This window comes from Carcharhinus amblyrhynchos, chromosome 18 (assembly GCF_965287045.1).
Source record: "Carcharhinus amblyrhynchos chromosome 18, sCarAmb.v2.hapA, whole genome shotgun sequence".
Taxonomy (NCBI): domain Eukaryota; kingdom Metazoa; phylum Chordata; class Chondrichthyes; order Carcharhiniformes; family Carcharhinidae; genus Carcharhinus; species Carcharhinus amblyrhynchos.
In genome coordinates, this window is record NC_137341.1 from 22,942,907 (window position 1) to 22,969,888 (window position 26,982).

At 41.8% G+C, this 26,982-nt stretch overlaps 1 protein-coding gene across 12 annotated transcripts in view; it reads left to right on the forward strand.

The window, feature by feature from the left end:
- The window catches only part of LOC145354912 (trinucleotide repeat-containing gene 6A protein-like), a 259,584-nt gene that overhangs the window by 129,441 nt on the left and 103,161 nt on the right, over positions 1–26,982 (forward strand). For 10 of the 12 annotated variants that reach the window (XM_080206542.1, XM_080206540.1, XM_080206548.1 and 7 more), the window contains exons 3-4: positions 878–968; positions 5,124–5,145. In XM_080206542.1, coding sequence (XP_080062668.1) covers positions 909–968; positions 5,124–5,145 — 82 coding nt within the window. In that variant the 5' untranslated portion in view covers positions 878–908. Of the gene's footprint in view, positions 1–32; positions 280–877; positions 969–5,123; positions 5,146–24,509; positions 24,606–26,982 lie in introns of those variants that run through there. The other 2 variants (XM_080206543.1, XM_080206544.1) reach the window with 2 other exon arrangements.

Here is a 26,982-nt window from a genome sequence, read left to right on the forward strand (position 1 = left end):
GTACTTCCATTCAGAAGTCTGACAGCAGCAGGGAAGAAGCTGTTCTTGAGTCAATGTACATGACCTCAGATTTTTGTATCTTTTTCCCAATGGAAGAAGTGTCCAGTGGCAGCTCTTGCTATCCATGAAAAAGGGTTACCTCAACAACTCGAGCAAGGGGAATTGGCAGGCTTGTACTGAGAACTGCAATCGCGGGGAAGAAAAATATGAATATTTGCTGAATGCTGAAAATCTTAGGCTAAGCAGGACCCTTCTGGAATGCTAGGAAATTGTCAGATTGTAAGTACAGCTTTTCTCAACTCTTTAGCCTGAAGGTGCAAATGTTCTTGGACCTGCCCGTTGTATTGGTGAGATTGGCCTCATGTCCCAGTGGTTATTAATAGTAAATGGGTAAAATACAAAGTGGCACCAAAAGGCCTATCATCCTGCAGTACCTGCAGAAATGTTTCAGTTGCTTGTTAGACTAGTTTATTTTTCTCTGGCAGTAAGTCCAAGCAACATCGCATTCCTCAGTATGTGTTTATATGTTCATGAAGATTAGAAAACAGCTATTTGGTTGAATATATGCATGTTAGTATAATTTTTAATTTTTAACGTTCTAATTAATTGGATGATTCAGAAGCACTTGTTAAATCAATGTACTTTCAGAAACATGATTTTAAAAACAGATTGAATGAAGATTATTGACCTATTACATAGTGGCATAACGTATCAGCCACTGATTGAAAGATGAAAATAAGGGTAACCCCGTAAGTAGATTACATAGAGCTGTTCCCATTTTCAAGTTATGTCAGATCAAGTCTTCCATTCCAGCAACAAACAGATAATGGATCTTGGTAGATTGTGTGTCCTGAATCCTATTGTTTTTGTTTCAAAGGGATAGAGTGCAAGAAAAGGAAGAACAGTTGATGGAAGAAAGGAAAAAGAGAAAAGACGACAAGAAGAAAAAGGAAGCCGCTTTGAAGAAGGTATTGTATTTATGGTTCTTTACTTTTGGAGGAGCAACATAATGATCAAATAAAATTCACCCTTTCTCTAGAAGATATTCAAGGATATTCATACAAGTGCATAATTGTGGGTTAGTGAAGGATGCAGCTGCTTGCGTTAGAGTAACGGTTTTTTGGAAAACTTTGAAGTTTGTGCATGGAGTATTGAGTACCTCTGAAAAGCTATTTTGTTGGCTTGAAGAAAATTGTCATGCTTACTCAAATACCCACACATTGTCTGTCTGTCTCTCTCTCTCTCACGTTTGTAGGTTATAGATGTAGAATAGAGTAGCAATTATAAAATCCCTCATTATAGAGTTATGGGTGAAATTAATCTTTATATTGATTATGTTAATCAAATTGGAAAGGGTAGTTAGCTACGACAGAACATTTGTAGAAAGCGTTAGGGATAGTTTCCTCGAGCAATATGCCATGGAGCCAACCAGGGAACAGGCTATCTTGGGTCTGGTAATGGGCAACGAGGCAGGTTTAATACATGATCTCAGAGTGAAGTAAGATCCCCTAGGAAATAGTGATTATAACATGATAGAATTTAATATTCAGTTTGAGTGAGAAATTTGGGTCCGAAACAATTGTGTTTAACTTGAAGAGTATTATAATGAAATGAGTTTAGAGTTAACTAAAGTGGGTACGTAGATAGATTAGCAGGGAAGACAGTAAACAAGCAGTTGCAGACACTTAAGGAGATAATTCATGATCCTTCAAATCTTTCCCCTTTACTGAGATATATTTTCGTTGAATGGGATAAATCAACAACATATCAAGAAAGTAAAATAAGTTGAAAGCAAAAGCATGTGAGGAGGCAAAAGTCAGTGATCACCTCGAAGACTGGGATAAATTCTGAATCCTGCAAAGCTGGACTAAAATTATAACGAAGAGAGAGAAAATAAACAACGGGCAACCAGTGAGAAATATAAAAACTGACTATGAGCTTCTTTAAATATATAAAAGAGAGAGATCAACACAAAAACAGAAAATGCTGGAAAATCTCAGCAGGTCTGACAGCATCTGTGGAGAGGGAATAGAGCCAACGCTTTGAGTCTGGATGACTTTGTCAGATCAGCCTGGTGATTATCGAGCAGTGTTCATTCATCCATTGTCGTCGTATCTGCATGATCTCCCCAGCATACCATGCCTCGGGACATCCTTTTCTGCAGCGTATCAGGTAGACAACATTGGCCAAGTTGCAAGTGTACGATTTTTCGTTGTGGCGTGTTGGAACTGTTGATCGATGAGTCGAGGGCCATATCCTGTTATGAGGGCATCCTGCTCTTATGAGGCAGAACAGGATATGGCACTTGAACCATCGATGACAGTTCTGACACGTCACAGCAAAAAACCGCACCAACCTCCTCAGATGATGAACATGGGACACAGCGGACAGAGTATACTTCGTCATCCAGTATTTCCCCAGAGCGGAGAAACTATGATATCTTCTCCAGGGCCTTCAACATGTCATTGAAGAAGACGAACATCTCGCCAAGGCCATCCCCACACCCCCACTTCTTGCCTTCAAACAACCGCACAACCTCAAACAGACCATTGCCCTCAGCAAACTACCTAGCCTTCAGGAGAACAGTGACCATGACACCACACAACCCTGCCACAGCAAGACCTGCTAGATCATCGACACGGATGCCATCATCTCATGTGCGAACACCATCCACTAGGTACACGGTACATACACTTGCATCTCAACCAACTTTGTCTACCTGATATGCTGCAAGAAAAGATGTCCCAAGGCATGGTACTTTGGGGAGACCATGCAGATGCTATGACAACACATGAATGAACATCACGCAACAATCACTCGGCAAGAGTGTTCTCTTCCTGTTGGGGAACACTTCAGCGGTCATGGGCATTCATCCTCTGACCTTCGGGTAAGCATTCTCCAAGGTGGTCTTCACAACACATGACAACACAGAGTCGCTGAGCAGAAACTGATAGCCAAGTTCCGCACACACGAGGACGGCCTCAACCAGTATCTTGAGTTCATGTCGTACTATCTGTAATTTCCATGACTTGCCTTGGCTTGCAAAATCTCACTACCTGTCCTGGCTTAAGACAATTCACATCTCTTTAACCTGTGCTTAACCCTCTTTTGCATTGTCTGTAGCTTTAAGATTTGATTACCTGTAAAGACTCGCATTCCAACCAGTATTTTGTAAATTGAGTTTGCCTTCATAAGCCCTGTTTGTGAATAGAACTCCCATTCACCTGATGAGGGGGCAGCGCTCTAAAAGCTAGTGGCTTGTGCTACCATATAAACCTGTTGGACTTTAACCTGATGTTGTGAGACTTCTTACTGTATTTACCCCAGTCCAACACCAGCATCTCCACATCATGATAATCATGAACGCAGGATGTCCTAAAGTGCTTTACAGTGTTGAAGTACTTGTGGAGTGGTAACCACTGTTGTAGCTGAGATTCAAGATTGCTATCAGCGGTTGCAACCTCCACAGTCATTTTGTCTTAAGTTTATAATGGACATCAAGGAATATAACAGAAGCTACTTTACATCTGTGGGGAAGAATGCAAGCATTCCTTGTAGTTGATGCATTACGTATCAGCAGATCAGAAAAGTGAAAAATTATCTTTGACTTCAACTTGTACTAGCTACGTTGGATCTTGAAGGTTTGAGTTGATTTTATAGAACATAGAACGCTACAGTACAAACAGGCCCTTCAGCCCACAAGTTGCGCCAATCATATCCATACCTACCAGGCCTATCTGTAACTTTCAATCCCATTAAATCCCATGTACTCATCCAGAAGTCTTTTAAAAGACCCCAGCGAGTTCGCCTCTACGACCACCGACGGCAGCCAATTCCACTCACTCACCACCCTCTGAGTGAAAAACTTACCCCTAACATCTCCTCTGTACCTGCTCCCCAGCACCTTAAACCTGTGTCCTCTCGTAGCCACCATTTCAGCCCCGGGAAATAGCCTCCGAGAATCCACCCTATCAGGTTGCCTCTCAACCTTCATCTCTCCAGGGAGAAGAGACATAGCTCCCTCAACCTATCTTCATAAGGCATGCCTCCCAATCCAGGCAACACCCTTGTAAATGTCCTCTGCATCCTGTCAACAGCTTCCACATCCTCCTTGTAATGAGGCGACCAGAACTGCACACAGTACTCCAAGTGGGGTCTGACAAGGGTCTTATAAAGTTGCAGCATTACCTCCTGTCTCCCAAACTCAATCCCTCGATTAATGAAGGCTAGCACACCGTACGCTGCCTTCACCACATGCTCCACCTGCGAGGCCGATTTTAAGACTCCGATAGACCTGGACCCGAAGGTCCTTCTGCTCCTCAACATTGCTAAGAGTCCTACCCTTGATATTGTACTCCTTCATCCCATTGGACCTGCCAAAATGGACCACTACACATTTATCCGCATTGAAGTCCATCTGCCACTTCTCCGCCCAGTCTTGCATCCTATCTATGTCTCGCTGCAACTTCTGACATCCCTCCAGACTATCTCAACACCACCAACCTTCGTGTCGTCGGCAAACTTACTAATCCATCCCTCCAATTCCTTATCCAGGTCATTTATGAAAATGACAAACAGCAAAGGTCCTAGAACAGATCCCTGGGGCACTCCACTGGTGACTGACCTCCATGCAGATTTTGGACAAGTTCCAGACCCTGCTTGCCCAGAAACTGTTAAATACAAAGTGGAGTATCTGTATAAGATGGTACCTAAGAAGAGCCTGACAAAATTCTCATAACGGTTCCTGTTTAAAGAGTGATCTCTAAATTAATCAATTATTATTTTGCATAACAGTACCTAGCAAAATGGGCAGCCAGTGAGGAAACAATGACAACATCACTGGTTGCCCACTTTTTACACAGTATCTGTCTTAATTTAGTGAATTTGTAGAATCATTTGTGTACATCTAATGAAGCGATGTCTGTACAGATGTAATACAAGGTATTTTTCTATAATAAATATCTTTTTTTTTGCCTAAAATGTGCAACTGTGAAATTGTATTTCTGTAATTCGTCTGCTGCGTCACTTGGCTGTGGTGCATAAGTTTTTGTAGTGAAATGTTCTTTTCACTGATTTTAGATGTATGATTTATTTTCAAACTGATGGACTTTCTTTTGTTACAGGCAATTGAACAAAAAAACAAAGGTAAGATGTCTTTTACTTGGTTTATTGTATGTTTTCTGGTTAAGTTTTTACTGCATCTCCATAGTAGTGTTGCCATGTAACTTTGTTTCCTGACTAAATAGTGATAAAGGTATCTGCATCATTGGGCAGTGCTTCCACTTTATAGTATAATGGTTTACAGCAAGTTTAAAGTGTTCCAGTGTTTGCTGTTGCTGTTAGGAGAAAGGAGTAGGGAGATTACAATGTAATTTGGGAGGATACCAGGAAAGGAAATTGGGAGCCATGTTCTACCCTCAAAGCTGTGTGCCTGTGCCTGTGCCTGTTCCTGTTCAGTGTTAAGTGATCAATCTGCACAATCTCATAAGAAATGCAGCTTGGCTTTAATAAAAACACTGAAGACATGACTGCTCATAATCTGCAGATGGAACGTACAAATTCCAAGTGAAGTTGTACCGCTGTACAATATGCTCATCTCTAAGCAGTGATTGGTTTATTTCACTGATTAACATGCCAGTGAACAATTTTTGGTTCACGTTCTTTTCTATAAATACCAATAACTTTATTCAAAGTGCCTCCCCCCCCATCTCCCATATTGCGTATTCAGAGGAAACAAATTATGCCGTAACATTTTCTTAATATCAATCCATTTCCTTTGACAAAGATCCAGTAAATTAGTTGTGTGTGCCTTCAGGCTGTAACTATAACGTGGAGAAACCACTGCATTTGCAATTATATCATTGATTACAGTGGAGGCCATGCCTTTGAGTGCCTGGGGAAACATGCGATGGTCCATCTTCATCCATTAATAGAGACAATGAATGTCAGTGGGCTGCTGCACCAAAACAATTGCAGCAATGTCTGAGTCTACCTTTAGATTATTAGTAGGAGTCATTACTTCCCTCCCCATTGCAGCTAGCAACAATGAAGCCCTGTGTTGCACTATCCTCAAGGTGATTCAGGTAACTTGAGGATTAAACTTAAGACTGGATCATTGTGGCTCATTATCATGTGGAGTGAGCTTTGGAAAATTGGTGCACTGATAGTGGTGAACACTGAAATTTACTCAAGTTGCCTGACTCCCATTGAAGTTCAGCCCCTGAATTCTTACATTGAAATGTGACCAATTCCATATGCTAATTCTCAACACTAGTTTAAAATCCAGCAGGTTTATTTGGAATTACGAGCTTTTGGAGCACTCCATCAGGTGAATGGAGGTAGGTGCACAAATATGGCATATATAGACAAAGACACAACCGCAAGACCATTATAGATGGGAATGTGAAGAATAGTTGGAATGTGAGTCTTTACAGGTAATCAAGTCTTTACAGGGACAGGTGTGAGTGAAGAGAGAGATAATTGCAGGTTAAAGAGGTGTAAATTGTCTCTAGCCAGGACAGTTAGTAGGATTTTGCAAACCCATGCAGTATGGTGGGGATTACATGTAGTGTGACATGAACCCAAGATCTTGGTTGAGGCCATCCTCACGCATGCAAAACTTTGCTATCAGTTTCTGCTTGGCAATCTGCATTGTTGTGTGTCTTGAAGGCTGGCCTGAAGCATGCTTGCTTGAAGATTGGAGGCTGAATGCTGAAGTGTTCCCTTACTAGAAGGGAATACTCCTGCTGGAACATTAGTGTATTGGAAGAGTGCAGGGATTTTGAAAACTTGTAAGGTAGCTTGTGTTTATTTATTTATTTATTTAGTGGTGTCACAAATAGGCTTGCATCAAAACTGCAATGAAGTTACTGTGAAAATCCTCAGTTACTACACTCCGATGCGTTTTTGGGTACACTGAGGGAGAATTTAGCATGACCAGCATCTAACCAGCACGGTTTTCGGACTGTGGGAGGAAACCGGAGCCCCTGGAGGAAATTCATGCAGACTCCACACGGACAGTGACCCAAGTTGGGGATCAAACCCGGGTCTTTGGCGCTGTGAGGCAGCAGTGCTAACCACTGTGCTGCCATGCTGCCCAGGCTGTAGGGATGGAGGAGGCTGCAGCAATCAGGAGGGATAAGTCCATGTGGGGATTTAAGTGCAAGGACGAGAATTTTAAAATTGTTTTGTTGTTTAATCGAGATAGAGAGAAGATGAGTAAACAGAAGGATGCTGGTTAGCTCATATTTTGAGCTGAATCTCTGGGTGTGTGTGTTAATGTGTGAGAGAGAAGTGGACTGGAAGTGAGCCAGATGAGTGCACATTCTCATTCTCTGTCTCTCTCTCTCGCTTGTGTCCTCACCCTTGTGCATGTTCCCCTCTCCCCCTCATCCCATTCTCCCCTCCACAACCGCCCCAGCAGTCCCTCTCTCTCTCTGTCTCTCCTCCATATTCTTTTTTGCTGGTGTTTAGGGCTCCTGCAATCACAGGCTATTGTTCTTCTATGCTAGTGACAAGTGAACCTATCAGCAGCAAACGCTGAGAAAATAGCCTGTAATTGGAACAGCATCTTGCAGTAACTTCAATATTGGATGTCAGGCAATGGGTGTGACAAATTTGAGGCAGTGGAGAGGTCATGCGAGGCAATACTGGGAGAGAGCTGAGTGTCATTCACATACATATGGAACCCAATATGTTTTCGGATGATATCACCGAGGGGTAGCTTGCAGATGAGATCTAGAAGTGGACCATTGATTAATCCTTGGATATCAGAGGTAGGAGTGCAGGAAGAGAAGCCATTGCAGGTGTTTGTCTGGTGATGATTAACTAAATAAGGATGGAACCAAAATTAGAGCAGTTCCACCTGCTAAGTACTGGTAGAGCGATGCGTTGGAGGAGGATAGTGTGCCAAAGATCATAAACCAGTGAGATACAGATTGGATAGTTTATTGTGGTCACCTCTAGTACTCTAATTCGTGCATTGAAATTCACTCATCTGGATCTTTCTTTCCCATTACAATATCTAAATATATTTTTCACCCTCAAATATTTTTATCTCTACTACCTACCTGACAGGTGTTCAAAACATCACTTTTGTGAATCAAGGGATTCTCCTGATTAAGTGATTTTAAATGTGTTTTTTGATCATCATAGTACTGTACTCCTATTTGCCTGGCTACTTAGAAATAAGATTTTCTGCAGGGATAAAGACATTGAATAAACTGCTCATCTAGAGTTTTTTAAATTAGTTTTTTTCCATAATCTCTAACCTGGAAGATGCAAGTGCTTTTTAAAAAAAAACAAACTTTATGAGACTGTGGCAGAGAGCGCAGCGAGTGCATGATTGATTACAGTGGGCATTGATTAGAATGTGATCTTCAGTGAAGTTATCACATGGTGCTTGATAGTTGCTTTCTGTTTTCATGACATTGTTTTATTATCTCACTTTCAATTCTAAAAGCATGCTGTAGTCATGCTGGTGTATAGATTTGATTTGGTGAATGTGCCGTTTTGTTTGGAAGCTGGGCAAGTTTATGCAATAATATGAAACACTCAGCTGTATTTTGTATTCCACTTATTAGCTGAGCAATTGACTTGAGTATTGGTAGAAAAAATGTAATCACTGCATACATTTAAGCAGGAAATTGTGCCTGCTCAATGCTTGCTCCACTATTTCAGTATCAGATTTCATTGTGCATCGTCTGATTTCAAAGTCCTTAACGGCTTTGAATAATGGCCTCTGCATACCTTCCACTGAGGGGGTATTACAGATTTGGATCTAACTATGGGTTGATTTTTATTTAAAAATGGCTTTTCCTTGACCACCTGGATATATTTACTCCTTTATCAAACCCCTCCACATGTTTCTCAGCATTAACCTGGTTGAATAGCTTTGAGCCACAAACCCTGAGAGGTAGTGAGGCACAAAGACCTCTGAATTCCCAGGTTTGGTTCAATGACCTCAGTTATACCTGTATCTGATGCAGCAATTGACTCCAACCCATCTGTGCTCAAAAGGCAAAAATGCTCTTGCTTTTAATAGTTGTTCATTGACAACCTCCTTTGCAAACCCCCACCACCAACCACAACCAAAGCGAGTAGCTTGACAATATTGCATTGATTGCCTTAGCATTCAATTTTTGTAGCCATGAATTTAGGATGATTTTCCATCAGCTATTCTATGATAAAGGGCTATTTTCAAAATATTATTTTCCTCCATGTTAATGCTCAAAGCTGCTTTCCCCAACTTTTTAAAAACTAATTTGATACCATGCAAAAGACTGAAGGGTATCTTGGGACAAATGTTGTTATGCATTTTTGTCTCCTTTGCTGGGTCTCTGGAAGAGATTATTATTCCTTATGAAATTTCTTATACTCACCTGGTGTTCAAGGAGATGCTACTGGTGTTTTCTCCAGACCAGGTTAGGTGGAGAGAAGACAGAATATCACTCACCATGGATAGACGGGGTGTATGTTGGAACATGTGCAATATGTAGAAAAAGAGACTTGTGTTTGTATAACACTGCACAGTCACAGTGTCTCATAGCACCTTACAGTCGCTGACACACTTTTGAAGTGTAATCACTTGTGATAAAATTCCATGTCCAGGTACAGAAAATAATTAAAAAGGTGGTTGAAATGCTGCCCATTATATTTGGAGATCTAGAGTATAAGGGGTAACTGCATACTACTTCAGCTGTACAAAGCCTGGGTTAGACCACACCTAGAACACAGCAGTTCTGGGCACAGCATTTGAGGAGGGATATGTTAACCTACTGTAGGTTTAGCAGTGTGACACAATTTAATTCCTGGATTGCAAGTAAGGCAAAATTACACAAGCTCTGATTGTATTCCGTAGAATTTAGAAGGTTAAGCAGTAATTTGATTGAAATTTTCAAGATATTAAGGGGAACAGATAAGGTAGACAGAAACTATTTCACTAGTTCAGGAATTATGGATCAGAAGTTGTAGTCTGAAAATTGGAGCCAGCTCTTTCAGAAGAGAAATCCAGAAAAACTCTAGATGCAAAGGGTGTTTATTTTCTTCTCCAAATCATAATTGATGCTGGATGAAATATAAGTTTTAAATGAGGTTGATATATTTTTATCTACAGGTACTAAGGAGTCTAAGGCAAAGATTACTTGGCATTTAGTTGTGGTTCAGCCATAAACTCGTTTGAGTCCTCGTTCGAATCTGTGTCCCCTTGTAATTGACATTTCCACCCTTGGAAAAAGCCCCTGACTATCCACTCCGTCTGTGCCTCTCATAGTTTTGTAGACCTCAATCAGGCCTCCCCTCAGCCTCTGTCTTTCCAGTGAAAACAGTTCTAGTTTATTCAACCTCTCATAGCCAACACCTCAAGACCAGGCAACATACTGGTGAACCACCTTTGCACTCTCTCTCCAAAGCTTCCACGTCCTTCTGGTGACCGGAACTGCACGCAATACTCTAAATGTGGCTGAACCGAGGTTTTATGTAGCTGTAACTCTTTTACTCAATATCCAGCCTGATGAAGGCAAGCATGCCATATGCCTTCTTTATCACCTTCACCACCTATGTTGCCACTTTGAGGGAACTGTGGACCTGTATGCCCAGATCTCCCTGTATGTTAATATTTCTAAGGGTTCTGCCATTTACAGTATAATTTATACCTAAATTTGATGCTCCAAAATGCATCATCTCACAGTTGTCCGGATTAAACTCCATCTGCCATTTCTGTGCCCAAGCCGCCAATCTGTCTATCGCGTTCTTTTTATCTGACAATCTTCAACACTATCAGCAGCTCCACTAATCTTTGTGTCATCTGCAGATTTACTAATCAGACCACCCACATTTTCCTATTACAAACAACATAGGCCCCAGCAATGATCCCTGCAGAACACTACTAGCTACAGATCTCCACTCTGAAAAACACCCGATCGCTGCACCTGTCTTCCATAACCAAGCCAGTTCTGTATCCATCCTGTCAGCCCATCCCGAATCCCATGTAATTTTCGTTTTTGTACCAGTCTGCCATATGGAACCTTGTCAAATGTCTTACTAAAGTCCATATAGACTACATCCACAGTTCTTCCCTTATGATTATCTGTGTCACCTCTTCAAAAAACTCAAGTTGTTGAGACATGACCGACCTTCCCTGTCACTAAGTAGTCCATTTTCCTCCAAATGTGCATATATCCTGTTCCCCAGAATCTTCTCCAAAAGTTTACCACCATGGATGTCAAGCTCATCGGCCTATAGCTTGCAGGATTTTCCCTGCTTCCTTTCTTAAACAAGGGAACAACATTGGTTATTCTCCAGTCCTCTAGAATTTCGTAGTCTACCTTAATGCAATTTAGGATATTCAGCACTTACGTCCTTTGGTGTATTGACGTTCTTTAGAATATTCACACACCTATCCCTGACTTCAACATCTATCATGTCCTTCTCCTCGGTGAATACCAATGCAAAGTACTTATTAAGGATTTTACCTACTTCCTGTGTATCCATGCATAACTTCCCTCCATTGCCCTTGAGTGGGGTGACTCTTTCTCTTGCTCCAAATACACACACACACAGCTTTGGGATTCTCCTTGACCCTGTATGCTAAAGACATTTCATGGCCCCTTTTAGCCCTCCTAATTCCAAGTTCCTTCCTACTTTCACTGTACTCCTCAAGGGCTTTGTCAGTTTTTTAGATGCCTAGACTTACTATATGCTTCCTTTTTCCTTTTGGCTACAATTTCCCTTGTCATCCATGGTTCCTGAATCCTACCACTTCAATCCTTCATTTTTACAGGGACATGCCTATCTCGCACTTCAATCACCTAGCCTTTAAAAGCCTCCCACGTGCCATATATGGATTTGCCCTCAAATAGCTGCTTCTAATCCACATTCCCTACTTCCTGTCTAATTTGGATGTAATTGGCCCTCACCCAATTACGTACCCTCATCCAAGGGCCACTCTTGTCCTTATCCATGACTACCCGAAATCTTATGGAATTATGGTTGCTACGCCCAAAATGCTCCCCCACTGAAACTATGAGCCGCTGGCCTGGCTCATTCCCCAATGCCAAGTCTAGTATGGCTCCCTCCCTGGTTGGATTGTCAGTATACTGTACCAAAAAGCCCTCCGGGACACATCTAACAACTTGCTCTCCATCCAAGCTGTAAGGGATTCCCAGTCAATATGGGGGAAGTTAAAATCATCCATCACAACTACCCTGCTTTTTTCACAGCTTTTCAGTATCTGACTGCACAAATGCTCCTCTTTCTCCTGTGGGCTGTTGGGAGGTTCCATCAGAGCACACTCCCAATGTTGTGATTTCACCCTTCTTATCCCTGAACTCTACGCATAATGCCTCACTGCAAGATCTCTCCAATGTGTCCCCCCTTAACACAGCTGTGATCTGCTCCCTAATCAGCAATACAACACTCCCACCTCTTTTGTTTCCCCTTCTGTCCCATCTACTAATATCCTGCAATGTTAAGCTGCCAGTTCTGTTCCTCTTTTAACCATGTCTTATAAGAACATAAGAAATAGGAGCAGGAGTAGGCCATCTAGCCCTTCGAGCCTGCCCCGCCATTCAATAAGATCATGGCTGATCTGTCGCTGCTCAGTTCCACTTTCCCCTTTCTCCCCATAACCCTTAATCCCCTCTCTTATCAAAAACCCATCAACCCGTGTCTTAAAAATATTTAGCGAGGCAGCCTCCACCACTTCAACGGGCAGAGAATTCCAGAGATTCACCACCCTTTGAGTGAAGAAGTTCCTCCTCAACTCCGTTCTAAACCGCCCCCCTTTTATCTTGAGGCTGTGCCCCCTAGTCCTACTGTCTTTTTTGAGCAGGAAGAGTCTCTCCACCTCTATCCTATCCATCCCATTCATCATCTTATATGTCTCAATGAGATCTCCCCTCATTCTTCTAAACTCTAACGAGTACAAGCCCAGTTTATTCAGCCTCTCCTCATAGCTCAACCCCCTCAACTCTGGTATCAGCCTAGTAAACCTCCTCTGCACTCCCTCCAAGGCCAAAATATCTTTGCGCAGGTGCGGCGCCCAAAACTGCACACAGTACTCCAGCTGCGGCCTCACCAATGCCCTATACAGCTGCAGCAAGACCTCCCTACTTTTATGTTCAATCCCCTTCGCTATGAAGGCCAGCATCCCATTCGCCTTCCTGACCACCTGCTGCACCTGCAAGCTGGGTTTTTGCAACTCATGCACAAGGACCCCGAGGTCCCTCTGCACCGTCGCCTGCTACAGTTTTTCGCCCCGTAAGTAATAGTCCTTCCTACCAAAGTGGACCACCTCACACTTGCCAACATTAAATTCCATTTGCCATTTCCTGGCCCATTCGCCCAGCCTATCTAGATCCTTCTGCAGACTCTCCACACCCTCCGCACAATTTGCCGTTCCCCCAATCTTGGTGTCATCAGCAAATTTCGACACCCTACACTCGGTTCCCTCCTCCAGATCATCTATATAAATGGTAAAAAGCTGAGGCCCCAGCACCGACCCCTGGGGCACTCCACTAGTCACCACCCGCCAATCCGAATAGCACCCGTTGACCCCCACTCTCTGCCTCCTATTTGACAACCAATCCTCTATCCACGCTAACACCCTACCCCCAACTCCATGTCCCTCGACCTTCTGCAATAACCTCTTGAGGTACTTTGTCAAACGCCTTCTGAAAATCTAGAAAGACCACATCCACCGGCTCTCCTCTATCCACCGCCCTAGACACATCCTCATAGAACTCCAGTAAATTTGTCAGACACGACTTCCCTTTAACGAAACCGTGCTGCGTCTGCTCTATCAAGCAATTCCCTTCAAGATGCCTCGCAATTTCCTCCTTAATGACAGATTCTAACATTTTACCCACCACAGACGTTAAACTAACTGGCCTATAATTCCCCGCCTTTTGCCTGGCACCCTTCTTAAACAACGGCGTAACATTAGCCGTTTTCCAATCATCCGGCACTTCCCCGGAATCCAGCGACATCTGGAAAATAACCACCAAGGCATCCACTATCACCTCCGCCATTTCTTTCAGAACCCTCGGATGCATTCCATCCGGTCCTGGCGGCTTGTCCACAATCAGCCCCTCCAGTCTGTCGAGCACCGCCTCTCTAGTAACAGTAATGTCATTAAGACCCTCCAGTCCTATCACCTTTCCATCGCTAACACCCGGCAAATTATTCATGTCCATCGGAATAAATTTCTGCTGAAATTACATCATAATTCCATGCAGTAATCCAGGCTCTCAATTCGTCTGTCTTAGTTGTTATACCTCTTGTATTGAAGTAAATGCACTTCAGACCGACAGTCCAGCTGAGCCCTGCAGCTTCCCTGTGCCTGCTCTTAGTCGATACTGTTTATCTCAGTCTCACTTTTTTTCCCCCCCCAGTCTCTCTTACTGGCCTGCTGTTCTGATTCCCACCTCCATTGCCACACTAGTTTAAACCCTCCCAAACAGCACAAGCAAACCTCCTGCCCAGGATATTGGAATCCCTTCAGTTAAGGTGCAACCCGTCCTCCTTGTACAGGTCCCACCTTCCCCAAAAGGCATCCGAGTGATCCATATAACTAAAACCCTCCCCCCTGCATCAGCTCTTTAGCCACATGTTCAACTGTACAATCTCCCTCTTCCAAGCCTCACTAGCATGTTGCTCGGGGAGTAACCCTGAGATTACTACCTTAGAGATCCTGCTTTTTAGCTCCTGACCTAACTTCCTGAATTGTCTGCACAGGACTTCTTTCCTCTCCCTGCCTATGTCATTTGTCCCAATGTGGACACAATGACATCTGTCTGTTTACCCTCCCATTTCAAAATGCCCTGTACCTGCTTAAAGACATCCAGGACCTTGGCAACAGTCCCTCCTAGAGTCTCACCAGACAGTATACCTGTTCGAGAAGATTATACAAGTAACTGCACAGCTTACTGCAGTGGTTTTTGGCTGCTGGATTCATTTTATGTGGTACACTGAACATGGCACAGTGATAGGTATTAGAAGTTGGATATTTGTGTGATCCTGTCCTGGTTAGGTGGGACAGGTGGTGCTGGAACAGGAAATTAACAGTTAAATATATGGCATACACAACAAGCCTGTGTGTGTATAACCCTGACTGAATAAGAGGGTAAAAAGTCTGACAACACCAGGTTTTAGTCCAACCTATTTATTTGATAATATACTCGCAAGCTTTCGAGGGGTTACCCTCTTCGTCAGGTGAATGGAGAGTTCACCTGACGAAGAGGGTAACCCCTCGAAAGCTTGCGAGTATATTATCAAATAAATAGGTTGGACTAAAACCTGGTGTTGTCAGACTTTTTACTGTGTTTACGCCAGTCCAACGCCGGCATACCCACATCATGAATAAGAGGGCACACTTTTGTACTGTCATTGGCAACAACCTTTAATGCTGCACAAGGTTTCCCAAAAATGCAAAGCTAGCAGCTGTTTTTATGATTTGTGCATAAATGGTACAGGTGGCTCGTTCTTCACTCCTCTCGCCATCACCTCTCCTCCATTTTTACATTTCCATCTATTCATTGAGAGACTTCTGCAGCTGTGTTATCCTCCCTCATCCAACATCCACCAGCATGCAGGGATCAGTGGATAGTTGATGGATGTTGAGGTCCTCACTGATTCCCCTAACAGTTTGGTTGAGGCCCTTTGCATTGATCAGGTTGCAGCCTGCCTGAGATCAATCATTTCACATCAGGATCTGGATACTAGTTTCAGGTGCTATAGTAATATCTTTTGTTGAGTTGTGTGAAAGGGTGGCAGTTACCATGCTTCCGAAGGCTTTGGGTATACAAACTCTTCATTCCAACTGAATCCTTTTTGATTCTTATCATCTTCTACCTATTCTTAAAAACGCTGTTAAAGGCAACACTTTTTATGGAGATGAAGAAATTCTCTGGCAAAGTATCTGAATGAATGACTTAATGATACAACGCCTGCCCTCAGCTGACAAGCTTTTCCTGGCAAAATGTGAACCTGCTGTGCCAATGGTGTTATACGTGATCCTGTCACCTGTGTTTTGTGGTTTCATCGAAAAGCATACATTGTATTTATGTTTATTGTATACAGTTTACATAAGGTGGTCTTTGACTTGCAGCCAGCTTGGTATTTTATATTGGAAAACATTAATTCTTGTTGTGATGCTTTGGCTACTGCAAGGATATAAATACTTCTTTTGGCTTTACATTAGGATGCTTTGGGTTTATGATCTAGGAAACAAATATGCAGCTTGGTGAAGCTTACTACAGCAGTGGAAGAAAGATTGAAATATTGCGATCAGTGTCGTTGTCTGCAATCATGTCTAGTGCTACCAATGGCTTTTAACCTTTATGCATTTCCTATTGTAAAAGCACATAACTGTGGCAAGTTCAATACATGCTTAGAATATCACAAGTGTTTGTGGGACTAACACTGGTATTTATAATTACATTGGATAAAGGGCACCAAAACAGGCCATTTGACACCACCAGTCCAAAAAAGCATTTGTGTTCCTCTCAAAACCACCTCCCATCTTCTTCTAAATTTATAATCACAACCCTCTAATCCCTTCTCAATCTACAAAACATCTGTGGTGAAAATAGTTTCTTAATTGAAACAGAAATTCTTTGTCACATCATATCCTGTTCCATCCTCTGTGTCATCTGTCAAGGTGTGACCATCTGAATCGTTTCACCTTTCTTATACCTGCCTCATGTTGTTTTGCTAAGCCATTTCCCATTCTACCCTCAAGTTATCCATATCCTCCATTTCATATCCCCCCATGCATCACTTCTCCCATGCCATTGATACCCCATCCACTCACCATCCCAGCCAAGTGCCTGTGACTATGCCCCTGGTGCCACTTTTGACTGAATCCCCCTCCCATCTTAGTGCCACCCTGGGCCCCTCAGCACTTCTCTCTCCCTCTTGCCCCGGCTTTCAAAGCTGTTGTAGAGTCCAGAAGGCTGTAAAATAAGAACATAAGAAATAGGAACAGGAGTAGGCCATCTAGCCCTTTGAGCCTGCCCCGCCATTCAATAAGATCATGGCTGATCTGAAGTGGATCAGTTCCACTTTCCTCCTTTCTCCCCATAACCCTTAATTCCCTTGTCTATCAAAAACCTATCTACCCGTGACTTAAATATATTTAGTGAGGTAACCGCCACCATTTCACTTCAAAGGGCAGAGAATTCCAGAGATTCACCACCCTTTGAGTGAAGAAGTTCCTCCTCAACTCTGATCTAAACTCCTCCTCCTCCTCGGCCAACATATCCTTCTGCAAGTGCGGCGACCGAAACTGCACACAGTACTCCAGCTGCAACCTCACCAGTACCCTGTACAGTTGCAGCAAGATCTCCCTACTTTTTATTCTATCCCCCTCGCTATAAAGGCCAACACTCCATTCGCCTTCTTGATCACACGCAGTCTGGGTTTTTGCAACTCATGCACAAGGACCCCCAGGTCCCTCTGCACCGTAGCATGCTGCGGCTTTTCGCCTTTTAAATAATAATCCCTCCTACTATTATTTCTGTCAAAGTGGATAACCTCTCACTTGCTAACATTATACTCCATCTGCCAGGACCTCACCCATTTGCTCAGCCTATCCAGATCCCTCTGCAGACTTTCCACACCCTCCACGCAATTTGCTTTTCCACTCATCCTTGTGTCATCAGCAAATTTCGTCACCCTACACTCAGCCCCCTCCTCCAGATCATCTATATAAATGGTAAATAGTTGAGGCTGCAGCACTCCACTAGTCACCAACCACCAACCAAAATAGCACCCATTGATACCAACTCTCTGCTTCCTATTAGACAGCCAATCCTCTATCCACGCTAACACCTTACCCCCAACTCCATGCACCCTAACCTTCTGTAGCAACCTTTTGTGAGGCACCTTATCGAACGCCTTTTGGAAATCTAAAAAGACCACATCCACCAGTTCCCCTCTATCTACCACACTAGTCACATCCTCCTAGAAATCCAATAAATTCGTGAAACATGACTTCCCCTTAACGAATCCGTGCTGCGTCTGCTTGATCAAACCATTCTTTTCTAGGTGCCTTCGATGACGGATTCTCGCAAAATGCCCAATCTGAAGATAAGGTGCTGTTGCTCAAGTTTGCATTCAGTTGATGTTGATGTGCAGTGAAGCCTAAAGCATTGTAAAGCTGAATTCATACATTGCAATGATCCTCAAGGTTTATCAAGATAAAGGAAGCCATTCTTATTTAATCAATATGCAAACAGTGACTTCATTTTACATGAAGTCTCATTTAAAACCAGTGGATTTTCTATCACACTTGTTTGTTTTCATCATTGAACAATGAAGTTAATCATATATCTTTTTATTTAGTGGCTAGTTTAGTGTGTTTGCTTCATGATATTTACATTTGGCACTGTTTAAGTTGATAGCAGCACAATTGATTTTCAGTCACATGGTCAAGATTTCTCTGCATGGAAATAATTCATAGCTTAAAATTTAGCAAGAATTGATTTGTGTGGATCAGTGGCCTGTTCTGGTTATCCAAATATGTGCAAAGTGTTGATAACTAATGTGCTAAAAGCAATATATCAAAAGGGTCAGTATTAAACTGAGATCTTACAAACCGTTAGCTATGGCACAAAGGAATAATACTTGATAAATGTTTTATGTGTAAAAAGCATAGAATCTGTATTCTATCTATCCAATTCCCAAAACTTGATATGTATTGAAATATATTTTCAGTACATTGGTGCTTTGTACCTGTAAGTAAACTGTTTGCAGTATTACCTTAGTTGAGACTGGAGTGTAAATGGGGGAGAGCAAAGTTGAAAACAAACTTTCCTATAAGTTGTTAGAATCTTTAAAGGATGTTGAGATATGATTAATTCCCATCCAGATATGCTTTCAGTGATTTGGTGGAGCATAACCAAATGACTATAAATGGGGCCTTTGTTAAGGTGCTGTAGAATAACAGGCTCTCATTTAAAAAAAATTGTGTTAAGCATTATAGAGGATGGATCTTTGCTTTGTAGCAAATTATTGTAACCTTCCTTTCACCCCAGCGCTTTGATAACTCTCTGCTTATTTTCAAGAATTTTATGCAGGTAATGAAAACTTAACTGTTTTCTGCAACAGGAACAAACATGGCACTTTGGATTGGAAGTAATTTGAAAGTTATACTTTACAAAGTAGACGTGATTGCCTGTTTTCAGTGTAGGAAATGAATTCCACCTAGAGGTATGATTTTGTTTTGTGGGATTAGAACAATACAAGCACCAAGGTGATTGAAAATGCTTTGACTTGGCCTCAGAAATTGATGGTGATTTTGCAACACAGGTTCTTAGAGAAGCAAAGAGAAAAGATACACATTTTTAAAGTGCTTTTCATGACCATTGGACATCAAAAATGCTTTACAGCCGCTAAGTACCACTTTAAAGTGTTGTAATGTAAGCGACACAGCAGTCAATACACATACAGTAAATCCCATTCACGCAGTGTAATAACAGCTAGATTATCTTCTGTGATGATCTTCAATGATGTCGATTGAGGGATAAATATTGACTAGAATACAGCGGATAACTCCCCTGCTCATCTTTGAATTAGTATCATGGAATCTTTTACATCTGAAAGACATGCTGGTTAGAAGCTTTGTATACCCGAACAGGAGCCGGAGAGTGGCTATTAGGGGATTTTCACAGTAACTTCATTGCAGTATTAATGTAAGCCTATTGTGACATTAATAAACTTTAAACATTCGTCCAAGTAATCCGTAGGACCTCAGTTTAACACCTCCTCTGAAAGACAACACTTTAGACAATGCAATTCCATCAGTCTTGATTTTTGTACTCAAATTCTGGGTGTAACTTGGATTCAGAATCTTGTAACTGAAGAGGAATGGTGCTGCCAACTGAGCCACGGCTGACACTATTGTGCAGAAATCCCTCAATGCTCATGACTATATTTTCTGTATTATGACTCGTAATTTTGGAGGTGTCAAATGGGTGAAATTATTTTTTTCTTTAAATCCAATAGTGTCGTTATTGGGATTGAGTATTGCTCATAAGCTGATGGGGGGCAGATTTTGGCTGGATCCTTGAGTTTAGCGTCCAGTAATTGAAATTGTTTAATCTAAAATTGTTGTTCATTTTTGGATTTCATGTTTGTTTTACAATACTATTCTGTAGCCATTTGCACCTTTGATGTGGTGCACAAGTTTGTCTGCGTGGACTGTCAAAATCTATTCAATTATTTACATCATTTGAAAATGAGATCTCAAGAAATCTCTGGCCATGTTTGCCATCACTACCAAATGGACAGGAGTGAGCTGGGTAAGTTTTAAGACCATATTGGATAGGCCTCCTTTGTTAAATCTAAGCTATCAGGACTGGATGAAAAGTGTCCAGCCATGTGGATGGAAGTAACGTTCTCTGCTTATATATTTAAGACCCGGACTTGGATTTACGGTGCACACTTGCAAAGGCTGTGGATGGCACAAAACTTGGAAGTATTCTGAATGTAAGGAGGATAGTGTTTAAATTTCTTTGCTATAATCATTCTGTGATTCAAGCGGTGAAGTCCTAAAATGAACACCTTTTTTAAAGCTCTGACAAAGGGCCATCCAGACATGCAACATTAATCCTGTTCTCTCTCCACAGATACTGTCAGTCCTGTTAAGATTTTCCAGCATTTTCGGGTTTTTTTATTAGATTTCCAGGATTTGCAGTAGTTTGTTTTTATTCATGAGCAAATAGATGTGCAGCTGTGCCCTGGTCACAGGGAAGTAACTGGGGAGTATGGAAAGAAGGTGGGTAGGTAGGGCCAGACTTGATGGCATGAGAATTGATGGCGTTTTTGTTCCGAATTCTGTGGTTTTGTTTACCCACTCTAAAGTTATTCCTGTTAAGACAGTTGGGTTTGATGGAAGTAAAATAATTTGCATTTATGTAGTACTTTCATGTTCTCAGCATATCCCAAAGCGCATAGCAGCAAATGATTTTTTTTGACATATAGTCATCATTATAGCAGCACACACAACTGCCAAATTGCTCAGGACCAAATGCCATAACCAGTTCACTTTTTTGGTGGTGATGGCTGATAGGAGGAATATTGGCTAAGACTTGGCTTAAATTACTAATTCCTTCTCCTAAAGTACGTTGCTTTGGTGTTTGATCCATTGACTTGCTGACATAGAGAATAAATGAATGCATGGAAATAGATGACTTAATTTATTCAAAGTAACAGCTTTCAATCTTTCAAAATAATTTCCCAATGTTAAGATCAATCTTAATTGAGAACTGGGGAATCAAGTGGAGAGCACTCTGCAGATGATGGGCACAAATAAAAAAAGCAAGTTAAAACGGAACCTGTGGAGGGCACCACTTAATTTTTCTGTTTGTATGCAGACACTGAACCTTGTCACATGGAAAACATGCCCACCAAAACGGTCAGCCGGTTGAATTAAGATTTGGTCAGCTTGTTGAATTAAGATTTGGTCACTGGATGCTGGAAATCTGAAATAAAAGCAAAATGCTGGAAATACTTAGGTATGGCACCATATGTGGAAGGAGAAACAGTTAATGTTTGTGACCGTGATTTTTCATCAGAACAAGGGAGAAGTTAGACACGTAATAGCTTTTTTAAGGAGAGCAAATGGGAGAGGGTGGAAAAAGAACAAGGACGGTCTGTGATAGGATGGAAGACGGGTACATTAAGTTACAAAATAATTGGTGGGACAGAGCCAAAGAGAGTAGTAGTGGGCCAAGCAAAGAAACAAAAATGTGTCCAGAGGCGGTGTGAATGCCCAAATAATGAACAGCTACCATCGGAAAGCAAAAATTAAAAAAAAAGACTGAAATCAATACCTGCAATGAAATGGAAACAAAAAGGGAAGCAGAGATTACGATCTGAAACTGCTGAACTCAAACTTCAGTCTGAAAGGCTATCAGGTGCCTAAGTTGTTCCTTGAGCTTTATTGAAACACTGCAGTAGGCAAGGACAAGATGTTAGTGCAAAAGCAAGTTCAAGAATTAAAATGGCAGGTCACCAAAAGCTCGGGTTAATGCTTGCAGACTGAATGGAGGTGTTCACAAAGCTTTCAGGTAATTTGCCCAGTGCGCCCTTCCATTCTTTTGGTATCTGTCTTTGAGCCCTCCACTGGTTGATGTTCTGGACAGGCTTTGATGTTTTCTGAGATGTGTTCTGCCTCCTCAACAACAGAGAAAATATTTACTATTACTTGTTCCAGTATCAGCCTCAGTAATTTAAAAAGGCTTTTGGTGTCAACTTACTTTTATGTAAAGTTTGTGGGTTGAAACTCCACAGTAGAGAGATGACCATGTAATCAAAGTTGACCCTTTAGTGCAGTACCGAGGGAGTGCTGCAATGCATGTCTTTTTTTCAAATGTGATATTAAGTGAGCAGCATATTCCCAGTATCTCAGGCTGATATATATCCCTTGACTAATATTGCTGAAAATAGATGATCATTATTTCATTGCTGCTTGTAGGTCTTGCTATGCAAGTATTGGTTGCTGCATTTCTGTACATTACAACTGTGACTGCACTTCAAAAAAGTAGTGTAGAGTGCTTTTGGAGACTGAGGTTGTGTGGGGCACTGTACTTATGAATGCACTGATTGTTATCCTTTTATGGGTGTTTGCCGACACTGCAACTGTAGGGGATGCACTCAACACACGGGCAGTTGCAGTTCAGTGATGTTGCCTTAGCTGCCTGCATTAAAGAATATTGTTTTAGCTGATCGTTGCTGTCTCCCTTGTCACTGCTCACCATCCCTCTTGTCACCATTTATTTTTGCTGCCCGACTACCCAGTTCCCGCTCTCAACCTTTGACCACCTCACTCGTTGTTCCTTGAGCCCTCGCTCGCAACACATGAGAGGGAAAGAGAGAAGGGTGAAGAGCAAGGGGCTGGGAATAGGGTAGAGAGCAGAAAGCAGTGAGGGGTTCAGAACGGATTGGTGATGGGAGGCAGTGAGGGGTCAGGGATGGATGGTGAACGAGAGGCAGCAAGGGATCAGGGACGGGAAAAAGGGGAAGACACCAAGTGGGTGGTGAGCGTTCAATTGCTGCATAACAATATTAACAAATGAAGTGGGTGCCAACTTTCTGTCAGTTTGGTTTTGGATTTCTAGAAAATCAGGGAAACATGGATTATTTGATCTTATCCAGTTGTTGATGAATGTGCTGTTAATGTTGTTGAATGAAATGGAGTTCGGTGTGTGCTGCTTGCCATAAGATATAGATAGCTAGGTTAACTCTGATGCAGATGCCAATACTTTTCTCCCCTCATTCCCACCCCATGTCTACAGAATTTCCTGCAGCGCAGTATACATATGTCTGCCTGAAAGTCAGATTTCCCTTTGCTTGGCCCTCAACATTCCTTAACTGATTGCTCCTTGGGGCATCGGAAATGTACAGTAAAAACTGCAGCAGGGATTAGGAAAGAAACCTGTCTGGCTGCAGATCTGCATGTTGAAAATATATTTACACGTTGTTGTGGCTATTCTCGGTTTTAGGTTTGTTTTGCTGAGTTGCATTGATTCTGGTTGTCTGAAGCTGTCCCATCTGTCGTTGATTTACTGAGTGCGTAGGAAGTTGCTGAACTTCTTTTAAATTAACCCAACTTTTTGTTGGGCCCCTACTACTGGAGGAGTTGGCAAACAGTGCTCTTTTGTAGCAGCAAAATGACACCATCCTGTCCTCCATTTTCTAATGAAGTTTGCAGAGTGGGAAAGAAACAGAAGTTGGAAAAGACTGCCACCAAAGCCTTTCAAATCATTGCCATAATTTTCGTCCCTGACCCAACTCCTCCTTTCACCATCCCAAATTGTGACTTCTGATTGGGTTAGTTGTAGATTGCACACACTTACAGGCCCTTTGTTTTCTGAGAGTGTACATTTCGAAGACATTTGCCAGGAAACTGTGTAAAGACTTAAAATGTAGCTGAATGTCATCTCCAGAGGCGCCGAAAATATTGACACAGGAGAAATCTGAATTGCTGCTTAATTTAAGATCTTTTGAAATGATTTGTAACTTGTGTAGTTGAGATTTAAAGCTATTTTTTAAAGGAGCTGGGGAGCTAAAACTCTGCAGAGGTAGCTGTAGATGGAAAAATAATTTTCCAGCAGATGCACCTGATTTGAACTATTGTGAATACTGAAATGATGATAACAGCCGAATGTTATTTACTACAAAGAAGTGCTTATTTTGGTTATTATTTTGTAGTATTGGAAGAAACCCAATAGCTTTAAAGCTTTGTGTGTGTGTGTGTGCGCGCGTGTATGTGCATGTGCGCCTTTGCCTTTGAAGTGTGACGTTTGGAAATGCAACAACATGTAAGAACTTGTCTGTTTGGCCTGAAAGGGTTTAGTTGTTAACAGCTGTAATTGGAAAAACTAGGAAGAAATAAGATTGTGATTATTAAACCAAGACCGTTTAACAGTGCAATTTTTGGCCCGTATCTTCAGGAGCACAATCTGCTGTGTTGCTCTCTCTACCCTCTCTTTACTTTTACAGGTATTGCTCCCTGCAATGGAATGTGGCGATTCAGTTGTTTTATCAGTGGAGTGTGGTGTGATAATAGATCACTCGTGTCTCCTATTGGTTATAATCCTACAGTAAGTGCTTTAGATTTATTTTGGCACAAACAGAATTAAACAACCTGAGTTGCTTTTAAAATGTTCCTTTAGTTTGACACCTGCATTCCTGTACCTGATGATAATATTGATAACACAGCTTCTTGTCATCTGTTGACAGGCTTGATTTTTACCAGGATGAATAGATCTGCCTTAAGGCTACAAAAGACTGAATGAAGAGTATGAGGGCTGGGATTTGGCTTTGATGCCTAATTGAAAAACAATGGAAAAGCAACTCAAGTGTAAGGTGTTGAGAAAAATGGTTAGCCGGAGGGAGATTGTGAAGTGAATTTTGGGAAGGATTTCTGGCACATGGGTTTTTGATGAAGGATGTTTTTCATTTCCATTTAAATATCCTCTAATTTCCTTTAGAATTTGCTCTCTTTCCTTCATGTCTTTTGAAATATTTATAGCACAGAAGGAATCCATTTAGCCCATCATGTCTGTGCCAGCTAAGAGTCATCCAATCTAATCGCTCTTGACCTGTAGGTTGCGATTGTGATTCATGCTGCATTGCACAAAGAAATTATTTTGCAGTTTGTACAAGTGACTTCTAATAGTCCACACTAACAAGGCTGGTGTGATATTTAACAAGGAGTCATCACCATAGCCAAACTTCTATAACATGTACATCTCTGCAATATTCATTGAAGATTGATTAGGAATACTTGGCTAAAAATCAATTCCCCCTCCATGTACTTTAGCCAATAACTTGCTTGTATTTAGTAAGTGTTCTCCAAAACCTGTGGCATTTGTCTTGCTTGCAACAAGTAGTACACTTGCCTATTGATCTATTTCAATGACATAGTCCTAACTTGCACCAATCAGCCCTATGCCTGCCAATTTATGTTGGCTTCCAGTTAAGCAATGCCTTAATCTTAAAATTTTCATCCTTGTTTTCAGATCCCTCCAGGCATTGTTGCTCCCTATCTCTTAATGTCTTCCAGTTCCTAATTCCCCCTTGAGCACCCCTAATTTGAACCACTGCACCACTGGGTGACCATGTCTTCAGCTGGCAGGACTGTCAGCTCTGGAATTCCCTGCTTAAAACTACTGCCTCTCTACCTCAGGCACAGGGTGATAGGTGAATGGGATTTTGTGCTAGTTAGGACTATGTCATTGAAATAGCTCAATAGGCAAGTGCACCACGTGTGTCATGCAAGACAAGTGCTACAGGTTTTGGAGCACACTTGCTAAATACAAGCAGTTCCCTGCTTAAAGCTACCTGCTTCTCTACCTCATTTTGCCCCTTTACTCCTTGAAATCCACTAGTTATCTGCCCCCAATATCCCCTTATGTGGCTCAGTGTCATATTTTGTTTAATAATGCTTCAAAAAGTGCTTTGGAATTATTTTTAATGTTAAAGGTGCTATATAAGTACAGGCTGCCATCTGAAGAATGGTGCAGGGGATTAATAAATAGTTTCTTGGGCAATTGGCCAGGGAAGTTAACATATAGTATTTGCTTCGTATTTTTCTAGTGTGATTGTTCTCTAATTGGTTTCTGTTTTCTAAATTCAAACTGGGGTATTTCAGTGCTTCTGGTTGTCTGGTAGGAAGGTTGCCTTGAGCCACACTACCGAGTTGAGCAGAGTTGATTGGTTCTTGCATATTTCTCAATGGGAAAGTTGTGTTTTCCCTGGGATATTCTGTTTTGCTTCTTGCATTCTACTAGTGATGGTATTGAGACCGCATTGAGTAAGCGAACTAACTGGCCACCTGACTTTAAGTTTTGCATCCAGTTTTTGGGGGTTATGGGGCGTGGTGTTGGTGTGTTCTTTCAGATATAATCTTAGTGGATTTGGTGATGCAAACTTTCATCTGTTAGACTTGATTAGTAAATGACCACGAGTGAGGTTCACCAGTTGAAAAGTAGAAGCAGAGGAAATCTGTTCAGTGAACTTGATCCATAGTAAATATGTTTCCATCAGATCTCAGAGCACCAAGGAAAATAAGATGCAAGTTTGCAAGAGGCGTAGTACAATTTGATGAGCAGCTACTTAAATCTTGGTTAATTTGCGGAATTGATTGTTAGCAACTGTAATGAATGCAAATTTAGTTGAAGCTTTCCTGTTTCAAAGGTGTTCGATGATGGTTGGTACAGTGAGAATAAGGGCTGTGCTCAAGATGGGAGCAAGTTGAAGGTTCTCAGGATGCATTCAGATTTAATATTAGATTCCTGTATGGCAGAATCAAAGGGACTCATAACACCTATAGCATTATAGGTGGTCTGAATGCTGTTCCCTCACCCCTGTGTTCTACCATGTCCTTCTGAATGACAGTTATATTGTGAATCTTTTGCCGAAAGATGTCATTTTATTTTTGACTGCTGTGGCAGGATTAGGGTGGGTGGGGAATGG